The sequence below is a fragment of the Etheostoma spectabile genome, chromosome 9 (assembly GCF_008692095.1).
Source record: "Etheostoma spectabile isolate EspeVRDwgs_2016 chromosome 9, UIUC_Espe_1.0, whole genome shotgun sequence".
NCBI classification, from domain to species: domain Eukaryota; kingdom Metazoa; phylum Chordata; class Actinopteri; order Perciformes; family Percidae; genus Etheostoma; species Etheostoma spectabile.
In genome coordinates this window covers 11,738,293-11,749,707 of record NC_045741.1, presented here as the reverse complement: position 1 = coordinate 11,749,707, position 11,415 = coordinate 11,738,293, and the positions used below count along the sequence as shown (strand labels likewise).

Here is an 11,415-nt window from a genome sequence, read left to right as displayed (position 1 = left end):
TGTGTGTGTGTGTGTAAGTGATTGTGTAACAGTCCCATTTTGTTAAACTCCATTTAACTTCAGACACAGTAGAAACACAGCATGTTGGCTTTAAAAAAAATGTCTCAGTCCATTTCAAAAGAAGTTCACATTTACACACCCTTCTAGAAGCACACACTGGGGGGTTTGGTGTCTTTACCCTATTCTCTGTCTGAGAACTGTCTGTCGTCCAGGGTGGCAGACATGTTATGTTAGTACAGCCAGTCATCTACATCCTCGAGACAGCTCCACTTTCGTGCCAGCGACTTTGACTGAGAAACTCTATTCACTGAAAAGTGAAATGGGATCTGACCCAAGGGCCCGAGTCTGCTCTCTGTTTCACGAGCATCAATGGAGAAAAATAGTGGAGGGAGAGCAGAGCGAGGGATTGAATGTCGTTTGTTTTTTTCTTCCTCTTTGAGGATTTACATAAGCAAAGTGGAGCACCTCTTTTTCAGGTCTCTGGAGGGTGAGGATCTTACATAACTTGGCCTCACCAGGCGGAATGTTTCCATTCTTGGTCTCGCCCAGATAATTTGTTACACCACTCCGGGTGGAAAAGTGTCAGACACACACATGGGCTCCCTGAAGCCCTGAAGCGGTATTTAGAGAGGTATTAAAGAATGTACTGTATATACAATTATAAAAACCTAGGGATGGTATCAATTTAAAAAGAGCAATGAAGTGGCCTACACAGTTATGACTTCTATACTTCAAAAATATATTTCAGGTGTTAAAGACAGAACATTTTAATAACCGTTAAAAAAGGCATGAATCTGTGAATCAAACACTTTATATCTTGCAATACAAACATGTTGGGATAATGCGTTAACTTCTACTTGAATCTTTACTTACTTAGCTTAGTTCATACTATATATGTGAATACTACGGAAAGCTCTGTAACTCAAACACCAATATCGACCACACTTTTATTGTTACACAATTATTACAGGTTATGGAAATCTACTAGAATCCTGTCTTAAAGCTATAGTGCGTAGTGTCTGTGAAAGTCTTCTGTGAAAATTAGCCGACTGGATAACACTGGCGCATTTACAGAAATGTTAATTAATGTGCATTGTCCTAATCAAATAAATAAATCTTAAATCTTGACGGACGTTCATTAATATAAATGTTAATTTAAAAAGGTTATGCATTAAAGCTTTAATGGATTTTTGCTTTAAATCACAAATGGCTGTTTAATACTCACAGGTTGTCCTTTGGGTCCTTGGTCACCTTTCCTGCCCTGGTCACCTGTAGCCCCCTCCATGCCTTTGAATCCCGAGGCTCCCCTGTCCCCTGGCAGTCCCAGTTCTCCCTGAACCCACAAAGGTCGGTTTAAACAAAAAGATATTACAACTTAGGAAAATGTTTCTTCACCGGTGACTTTTTTTGTTCTATTGAGAAATATTGCTACAATAAAAAAATAAAAAATGCATTAGGTCAATATTTATTATTGTTTTTACCTTCTGACCAGGCGGGCCACTTTCTCCAGGTGGTCCAGGAAGTCCAATCTCTCCCCTGGGACCTGGACGTCCAGCAGATCCCTCTTGTCCCATCAAGCCTTTCTGACCCTGAATGCAAACCAAAGTGGGTGTCACTAAAATGTTTTCAATTTTAAAAACAAAATGTCAAGTAAAGAATATGATTGTTTATTATTTCTATTGGGAAAAATGTAAAAAAAAAAAAAATGTTTCTTGCAGGCTGCTCTTGAACTCAAACTTCAGATGTCAGCGCATCCTTGAACGCACTAACAGGGAAAGGTTTTCAACCGTCCATGGCAGGCTATGTCAAAAGTAAAGTAGGCCAAAAAAACAGCATCAGCTTTAATTCTTTTTAATGTTTTAATTTTGATGTTTATTTCATTATATCCAAATTCTCATACCGTGGCTGTACACCACAGTGCTGAAGTCCGCTGGCCTCTCCTGGTTATAATATTTTTTTGACAGTGTGCTCTTTAAGTAACTGACTGCCTGTCACTGAGTTGCTTTTTCACACCACAGGCCACAGCGGTTACCTGCTCCATCAGCAGTGTGGTGAGGCAGTGGGGAGCGAGTGGTGTTAGAATAACCAATTGAGTGGGTCGTCACTTCACATAAGGCTGTTCTTCGATCAATGTGAGGAGAGCGGATAAGTCATGAGCCAGGTTTAATGGTCGTGCCCCCAACCTGCAGGTGCTAGGAAGCTCTTGCATAAGAAACCCACTGTATATCAGCTTAATGAGATCAGCTAGAGATTTTAATTCAAACTGACTCCTCCAACCTTCACACACACACCCACACACACATGCGCCCACGCACACACACACACACGCGCACAGAGTGTCTGACACGTGGCTGTTTCAGTCTTGTGTCAGAGCTGCTGTTGAGCCAACAAAACGTCTACTTCCTAACAAATACGGTATCTAACACAAGCACAGAAATGTCTGAAGCTACTGCATAACAGACATTTTGAAATTAATTGTATTTTTTTTCAGACAGCACTCACTGGTCAGGTGTTCTTAATCTTTTAGGCTAAGCTGGGTATCGTTCAAAAATGTTCGTTGCCGTTACCGATACTAATAGCTACCGTGACTTTGATACCGGTTCTAAAACAATACTTCTTTTGATACTAATTTTATTCAACAAAAATAAAATGTCAACATTACTCATTATGGCACAGAGGCTTTTATTTACTTTCGGGCTCATCTCTGTGCGACGTAAAGTTTTTTCTGCTTGACTCTACGACATGTAACATTCAATCACAAACCTTACTAGGTGTTGGTAGAAGCGTGCTCGATTCTTATTGGCTCACTGACGCTGAGGAGATTTATTACCTATGGGTACTGAAATTGAATACTGAATGAAAAGGCTATTTTCAATACTCAACACTTAAGAGGCAATTTGGTCAGTGCCTAAAATGTATTGAGTTTGGTACCCAGCCCTACTTATAATATCAGGTCAGTGTTTCTAAGGGTTCTTGAAACAAATTAGTTAACATCAGTTTCCTGATTTTAACACATGTTTGGGCTTCTTCTCTTGAATGGCTAACCCAAAAGATGGAGCCTCTAGCACCTGCTTTGCAACACCTTTCAGACAATGGCCTCTGCCGCATTTGGTTCTTGTTGCTCACTTTTTTACTGTAAAATAAAGCAGAAATGATCCAAATCTATGTTTTGAAAAAATCTTCCATTTTCACTTTGGTAATGCATCCAACTGGCGATGTGTATTGAAATGAATATGCAGCAGATAATAAGGAACATAATGAGTAAGACGATAAGTGACAATCATAATAGGAATAATGACTAACAAGCATTTGCTTTGCAGCCTGCCAGCAGAGGCAGAACCAAGCCACATTACAGTAGCTTTCCCACTATGGAAGCACGTAGTGTGAAATTGAAAATAGCTGACCTCTCCTGCCAAGACCGCCCCTGATGCTTTGTAGTAAAAGACCACCCTAAGAACTCTAGACTACTGAAGCAGACTATTGGCTCAAGAAAGCCTGCTATCTCCAAAAACAGCTCACATAAAAGAAAAGGTCTCTGTGAACAAAAATCAAACATGCATTTCAAATTCACAGCTAGCGTTTTTTTTTTTTAATTATTCAAAGTATTGTGTGTGATTTAGGAGCCGTAGAGTTGTAGGATTCACTCTGCCAGAAATCAGATCATTTCAGTTAAAATGAAAAACATGATGCCAAAATTAGACTGACTAGACTTTCACACAACATTATGTAAATGAAAGCCAGACAGAAAGGACTTGGCTTTTCAACCCTGAAAAGGACAAAGACATCCATGCATGAAATCCCAATCCACCCTGGCTGCACACTTATTTGGATAAACCGACTGCAGTCGCAACCAGAGGAAGCCAATCAAATCAAACAAGGCATTTACTGATTAGTCAATCTCAGCCACATATCTCAGTCTTAACTCTACAGATGGTAGCAGCTGAAGGAAAGCGTTGGGCCTTCAGAGGCAGTCAAATAAAAATCCCCGTGCTAAGGGGACAATGTGGCACAAGTTTGCATGGTGGCTGACTGGGTAATCAGGTCTATATGGTGTCTCCTGAGGCACTTGGTAATCTAATGCATCTACAAACAAAAAACAGTCAGGTGATTAAGTTGTCTGCTGCTGTACCTCCCCTCTGCTGTGAGGACTGCTGAGTTTTAGCACTACGTACAGTAAAAGGAAACGTCCTCTTGAAGGTTCAGTTATGCAATCAAATCCCTTTTGTGACCTACACTTATGGTGCTGAGCAAGGACATTTTGAGACATAGCATTTAACTAAGCTCTTCTGTGCATGAGCGACAGCCACATAGTCAGACTCGTAATTTTCAAATGTGAACCCGACCACCCTCATAATTCCACGTTTTCCACTTATTATTGTCTATGTAGCTCAGCCATTTTTGTTATGACAGACATTGGTAAAACATATCAGAGAGCTTTGCCTTTTATAGTTTTGATAAATAGTTTGTATATGATTAGCTAAAAAGGGCCTACAAATCAACTAACTTATTTAAACCTTGTTAGCCTTTTTCTAAAATAATAGCCCAAATAATATTGCTCAAAGCTTTGGTGCGTAGCTTTTTGATACTAATGAACGTCCGTTATGTTCAAGCCATTGCCAAATTAGTTGCTACAAAGTTAACTCAGACAATCAGTTCCACAAAACTCTGTATTTCTCAGTATGGCTATTTTCAAAAGATTGTGTTGACTTTTGGTGCCTTCACAAAATATTTAAGTAATCAGTAATGTGGATATAATGACTAAGTGGGTAAAGGCAAATAATAGAACAGTTACAACAGTCTGATAAGTTCAGAAAATTACTTTACTGTAATGCAGCCTTTAAAACCAGGATAAGACAACACTTATGTAACGATATCCAAACTCTAAGACACTATCTAGTCTCATATCACAATATTGATATAATTTTGATATATTTCCCAGCTCTAGTGTCTGGTGACTTTCCTGTGCAGAAACTCGAGTGAAGATAATGACCTCTTCTGAAGAGTCCATCAGGTTTTTTTAATCCTACGTGTCCTGCTTTGCTACTGGACGTGCCAACAGTTTTATTGTCATTATTTAGAATTCCTAATGGGGGAGCCAAAAACGTTGCACTATGGCTTTAAGCAGGCCAAAGACATTATGGGGACTCAATTTATATTCTGCATAAAAACAAGATGAATAGACCTAGTTGTGTGAAGATCCAATTTCATTAATTGATGTTGGTTTCGGATTTTATCACGCATTGACGTGGCAATTTATTTAGAAAGCACAGAGGGAAGAATAGAGGTTGCAGCTATTCCTGATTTTAGTGGTAAGAGATAATAACAAAATGAGATTTGCATATAAGGAAGTAAAAAGAAAGAGAAGCCATTAATTTACTCATTACTACCTTTATATTCCTTTTACTTTGGATTAAACCAAAACAGAAAGATCATAAAATTACACACAATTATATTCAGATAAGTACATCGTTGACTATATGATACTGTCATTGGTTACCTGTCGTCCTTTTTTTCCGGGAAATCCTGGTAAGCCAGTCAGTCCTGGGGGACCATCCGGCCCTGGGTAACCGTTCATTCCCACGAGTCCAGGTAAACCAAGTGACCCCTGGAAAATTTCCAACAATGACAATGTTGATCTCAATCTCAATCTCAGCCTGAGGAGCATCTACAGACTTATCATGAGCACAATATTACTATTCTTACCGTACCAGTTGTTTTACTACCTAACTCTCCATTGTAGATAAAGAGATGCATTACTGCAGCCCAAAAAATATTTTAAGGACTTTTTGTTCAGATCAATAAAATTTGCAAAACGCATGGAAATATTTAGACATTTAAAGGAAATAAAATACTGACATTTGGTGACCCGTGCAATATATCAACTAATGATGGACAGCGGTAAAGCATAGTTTTCAGTTAACACGACCTATTTATTACTATTGCCTCATCTCACCTTTTGTATATGCAGTGTTGGTAACTAATTTGTAAACATGCAATACTCTGGTAATGCTAAAAGTACTCAGTCAGCTGTTTCAACAATGTCGAGCTGCAGCATTATCACAAAGCTAATTGTAGTGGAAAATGCTCTAAATTGTACTGCTGCTGCTGCTTTTGCATTTGCTTGAGGTGATGTGATACTCACTTCCCTGCCAGGAGCTCCACTCAGCCCTCTTGCTCCTTTCTTTCCGGCTGAGCCCTGGATAAACACACACATGACAACTAAAACATACACCAGCATTCAGAAAAATACACAAGGTTATACTTTACTAATATACTTTCATATTTATCGCATTTTTTGTCCCACTGAATGTCCTTTGTCTTGTGTTTTTATGTTTTTTTATGTTGGAATGCAGCACCTGAGTGTCACGACTAACTTTACTCCAGACAGTCAAAGAAAAATACAACACGCTTAACTGTGTATTAAGTTAACACCTCAGTGGCATTAGGTTAAATCACAATAAGGTGTTTAAATGAAATACATCATAACACTAACACAGGAAACATCCACTGCTTTGTTTTTGATAACAGCACATTCTAGATTATATTGTCATGCTTAATAAGATCAACTTTATACACTTATTCAATACAAAGAAAAATCTGTCTTTCTTTTGCTTTTCATAATTGATCTCCTGAATTTTTTCCACTCCTCATTCTGTAGTCCAAAGCCTATTTCTACCCCCTGGTTTCGAATACAAGGATGCACGTTGAATTTAGTTTTTTTTTCTTCCTTTGACTAAAATTCCACCACGGGGTATTTGTACTAGCATGCTTATCTGGTAAAAGGTGAAATAAAGATATGGTGCTTTGGCCAAATGCCTGTGGTTAGTTTTTCACTCTGTCAGCAAACAGAAGGAGCTTTCTTCATCCAAAGTGTCATTTAGAACAAACCCAGCCCTACTGGCATTAGGGTTGGGTACTGAAACCCGGTTCCACTATGGAACTGGTTCCTAAGCAACCGGTAGGGATCGGACCGGATTAGAACTCACATTTTTATTCCTCATTTTGGTTCCAGTTAATGTGTTAATGTAAATATTTTCCCTCTGTCCTTCTTAAAAGGACATAAAAATAACACACTCTCTCTGTAGCCTATTGTTAGCTAGTCTGGTTAGCATACCAACTCAACATTTATTTTATTACTTGTTAACAGTGTAACTTATTTATTGTTAACTTGTTGTAGTTGTGTGTTAGGTGACTTAAGTTTACTTATTAAAAAAAAATTGTTTTAAAGTACAGGGTCGGCATCGGAATCGTTAAAATCTAAACGATACCCAACCCATGACTCGACTGTGTTAAACGTTTAAGGACTTATCACACTCACCCATTTATACATGAGTGAAACGATGTACATACATGTACTGTATGTTTGAATTCTTGCTACGAGGATTTGCATTGACTCACCGGAGCGCCTATCTCTCCCTTTGGGCCTGATTCTCCAGGGAGGCCTGGTGATCCCTGAACAAAGACAAGCACACGTACACAAACAAAAAATCAAGAAAACACAGCTTTTGAGGAAAACCACATTATTGGCTTTTCAATTTGCATAATATCATGAATGGAATTACACTTTATCTACACTGCTTTCTAAGTTTTGTGTGGACACACCATGATGCCAAATAGTCTACTTAGGACACAGAAAAGATCCTAATCCTTCTGACTATGCCCTACTCTTGTCTCACCCTCAGGCAAAACACATTGACATATTTCACATAGTTAGCCCCACTACTGGTAAGTCTCTAAGAACAGCAAAACTCAGCCTATTTACATCACTGTTCATAGTTAATGTGCTCCATCATGAGTACCAAGCCATTGATCCATATATATATATATATATATATATATATATATATATACTGTAGCTATTGTACTACAGACATTTATTGACTTACCGGTGGGCCTTGCGGTCCAACAGCTCCACGAGATCCAGTGGTACCAACATGGCCCTGAAAATATTTCATTACATAATTATCGTTCTCTCTAATTCACAATATTTATCAGTACTGACAAATGATGGGAGATAACCTTAACATGTTCAGAGTAGATGTCATACTGTCATTTTTTACTGAAGGAAGAACATCATACCCAAAGCCATGTCACGTGTATTCTCGTGTAGAGTACCGATTCCACATACAGCAAATACAATCGGCCCAATAACACAGCATCAAAACTTGTTTTAATGAATGTATACTATTATGACAGGTGGCCCTTACTAAACAGCATCAATACATTCGGCCCTCAAATGAATTACAATGAAGACTGACCTATTGGGGGTATTCTGTTTAAGTCTGGGGAATTATGACACAAGTGCCAGATTAACTTAGTTTTTATGACTATGAATCAAGGTTAGAGGTGGAAAGGGGTCAAGGATTATCTCTTTGCAGGGCTTCACTTACAACAGTTACAAAACTGTTACTCACCCATAGGAATGAGCACGAAACAGTACTTAATAACTTAAATGTGTCGTAGGAACAATGCATTAATGAAGTTGGATACTTTAAAAGTCACTCAACGTATATTAGGTGAATTCAGCCAAGGTTTGAAAAGGAGGATTGGAGGCCTACTGCATACTATATATTTATATAATAATCTTCTTATAATTAAAATTAGGATAAGAAGATATTTGATAAAACATCAAAACAGTGTATTGTTATCAGCTAAATCTAATAGTTTTTGTACAGCATTTGGCTATTCAAGATGTTGTTGCTACAGACCACATTTGTAGATCCATTCACAGCTTAATATCAACCAACCAACTGTGTGTTTACGTTTTTTGAGAGAAAAGAAGCCTGGGACTGAGAGGCATAAAGTGACAAAAACATCAGATTTCCAAAGCCTTCTTGCTGGGAATGTGGTAATCCTCTCCTACATGTGTGGTCTGCCCTTACCGTACCGAAGCAGAGCAGTGTTCATTAGAGCACCAAAAGAGTACGAACAACAATCAAGTAGACAAGCACACTGACTGGTGAGAGTGTGATATGTCTGATGATGATTTAATAGTTTGGTCTACCTGATATCCTTCATCCCCTGGCTCTCCACGCTCTCCTCGTTCTCCCGGGGGCCCCTGTGTAGACACAGATGCACACACATGAACACACGTACTGTACATACATGCCTGTGTTTATGCCCACAAAGCCTCAATTGAGCTGGGCTGCTACGTGAAGACAGAGTCATTTCTCAGGCCAACACACAACATATTGAATAGATGTGACCTATGAGTCTGGATCTATCCAGGAATCAGATGGGGGAAGGCGTAATTTCACATTGAACCTTACTTTCAGCCAATCTTGGTCAGGGGCTGCAGCAAGACACAGGCTACCATTGTATTGCTCATGCTATGTACTGGGATGCTACGCCAACTTGATAATCCAATACCACTCATATGGTAGGCTGCTATCTATACCTGTGTCGACTTCCAGTAACCAGGATGGTTAAAGTAGGCCTGTCTCTGTGGTCACGTCCAGAGCTGAGAAATGTGTCTCAAAGTGTGTCTCACTCTTTGTGTCTCAAAGAGTCACGGTACTACATAACTGTGAGAAATGGTGGAAGAAGGACTCTGATTCTTCATTAAGTAAAAGTACTAATACCACGCTCTAAAAATGCTCTGTTACAAGTCCTGCATTGGAAATGTTACTTAAGTAAAAGTGTGTAACATCAGAAGAATGTATTTAAAGAATTAAAAGTAAAAGTAAGTAAAACAGTTTCTCAATCAACTAGGTGTTTAATTGGAATAGTAGTATTATATATGTTGGGGTAATTTAATTTATAATAAAACATTTTATAAACTACATACATTTTGTCTTAGTTTGTACAGTAAGTAGTAATAAAGCTGTCAGATTAATGTAGTGGGGTGAAAAGTATTAAAGTAAGTATGAAAAGTAATGTTTCCCTCTGAAATGTAGCAGAGAAGAACTAGAACATGACATGAAAAGAATATACTCATGTAAAGTATTAAGTACCTTCATTTGTACGTAAGTACAGTACTTAAGTAAGTGTACTTAGTTACATTCCACCACTGACTGTGAGCTTTCCCAAACTGCTAAGACTCTTTGATAAGTCTTGATCCTCTTTTGATATTAGTCTAAGACTGACTTTGTTATCTTGGACGCAGAATCCTTGAGGTAACTTAGGGTGAGTAACGGCCCTCACTGTAACTCTTTCCCTTGTCAGGGACATATGTTTTGTATAAATGCCCAGTAAGGAAGCCTGTTTTAGTTTTAACAATAAAACAGTTGTGCTCAGTGTGATGAGACCTATATTTTCATTATGACAGAATTTAAGAAAACAAACAAAGCTAAGCTTAAGCTTTACCCTGAAGTGTACAACCTCCTTGCCAAGCAGTTTTAGCTTGTTAATACTCCTGCAGCTTGCAATGAACAGTCAAGATCTTAGCCACACAGGTTGATAATCAGGGGTCCATATGCATGACAGATTTAAGGACAGAAAGACTGATACATTATTGTCAATCTGGTGGGATACAAAATGTGTGCACTTAGTGCTAAAATCAGGAGTTGATCGGGATTAACTTTTCCTTCCAGTGTCAATCCGGTATTTAAATGGCTTGGACTAAACAGAGCAAGAAGTGTTAGGGATCAGAAAGGAGAGTTTAAAGGAAAGCAAGACCTACTGGTTCACCTAAGGGCCCTGGCAGTCCTGGGGTCTTATTGTCCTCGCCTGGATAACCCTGGAATGTAGAAAACATTGCACACACAATCACACATGCAGACATAAACTTTTGCAATCCAGCAGTATATTGAAATACCTTAAAAATTAAAACACTGAAATAATTCATTTTCAAACATTAGTTCAGGCATCATATTACCTTTTCACCTTTAGGCCCTGGTGGTCCGATGGGCCCAGGCTTGCCAGGGTGACCCTAAAAAGAAAAGAAAGCACATTGTTGTAGCCAAACAAAGCCGCCATACTTCTACTGGCTACAGCATGTTTCATGGAGAAACATGAGTCCTGCTGTCAGCATATTAATCAGAACTGTTTAATATAAACACAACTCTTTGTAGAGAAGCTCGTACATTCTTTCACTTAAGGATTGGGGTTTTTGGCACAGACTCAGAAATCACTCAGCAACCTGAGTGAAGTGACCGAGTCTGAGAGCCTTCATGCAGTACACACCTATACACGTTCATCAAAGCGACAAAAAAAGGTGCCTCAAGTTATGCAACCTAAGCCCACCGGTGTTGGCATTGACCAGGCTGTGGAGTTGCCTGGAAAAATCAGCTTGTCCACTTCACCATGTTCAATTCCACCTCAAAGAATTATCTTGACTGATTATTTGCGGGGGCTGCACTTACAGTTATGCAGCTGTTGATGATGAGTTTGAGTATGATAAACAGTACTTAATGACTAAAATGTGTTGTAGGATCAATGCTTTAAAAGTACTGCCAACTGTCATCCAGCATACAA

General features: G+C 38.8%; 1 protein-coding gene and 1 long non-coding RNA gene across 2 annotated transcripts in view; one reads left to right on the top strand and one right to left on the bottom strand.

The window, feature by feature from the left end:
- The window catches only part of LOC116695415 (uncharacterized), a 14,901-nt gene extending 7,886 nt beyond the window's left edge, over positions 1 to 7,015 (top strand). Inside the window, exons 2-3 of the long non-coding RNA XR_004333455.1 lie at positions 4,163 to 4,168; positions 6,908 to 7,015. This is a non-coding gene — a long non-coding RNA (uncharacterized LOC116695415). The remainder of the gene's footprint in view (positions 1 to 4,162; positions 4,169 to 6,907) is intronic.
- The window catches only part of col24a1 (collagen type XXIV alpha 1 chain), a 92,609-nt gene that overhangs the window by 7,178 nt on the left and 74,016 nt on the right, over positions 1 to 11,415 (bottom strand). Inside the window, exons 41-49 of the mRNA XM_032525635.1 lie at positions 10,817 to 10,870; positions 10,622 to 10,678; positions 9,005 to 9,058; positions 7,887 to 7,940; positions 7,399 to 7,452; positions 6,143 to 6,196; positions 5,498 to 5,605; positions 1,482 to 1,589; positions 1,226 to 1,333 (exon numbers count right to left, since the gene is read on the bottom strand). Of these exons, the coding sequence (XP_032381526.1) occupies positions 1,226 to 1,333; positions 1,482 to 1,589; positions 5,498 to 5,605; positions 6,143 to 6,196; positions 7,399 to 7,452; positions 7,887 to 7,940; positions 9,005 to 9,058; positions 10,622 to 10,678; positions 10,817 to 10,870 (651 nt within the window). The remainder of the gene's footprint in view (positions 1 to 1,225; positions 1,334 to 1,481; positions 1,590 to 5,497; positions 5,606 to 6,142; positions 6,197 to 7,398; positions 7,453 to 7,886; positions 7,941 to 9,004; positions 9,059 to 10,621; positions 10,679 to 10,816; positions 10,871 to 11,415) is intronic.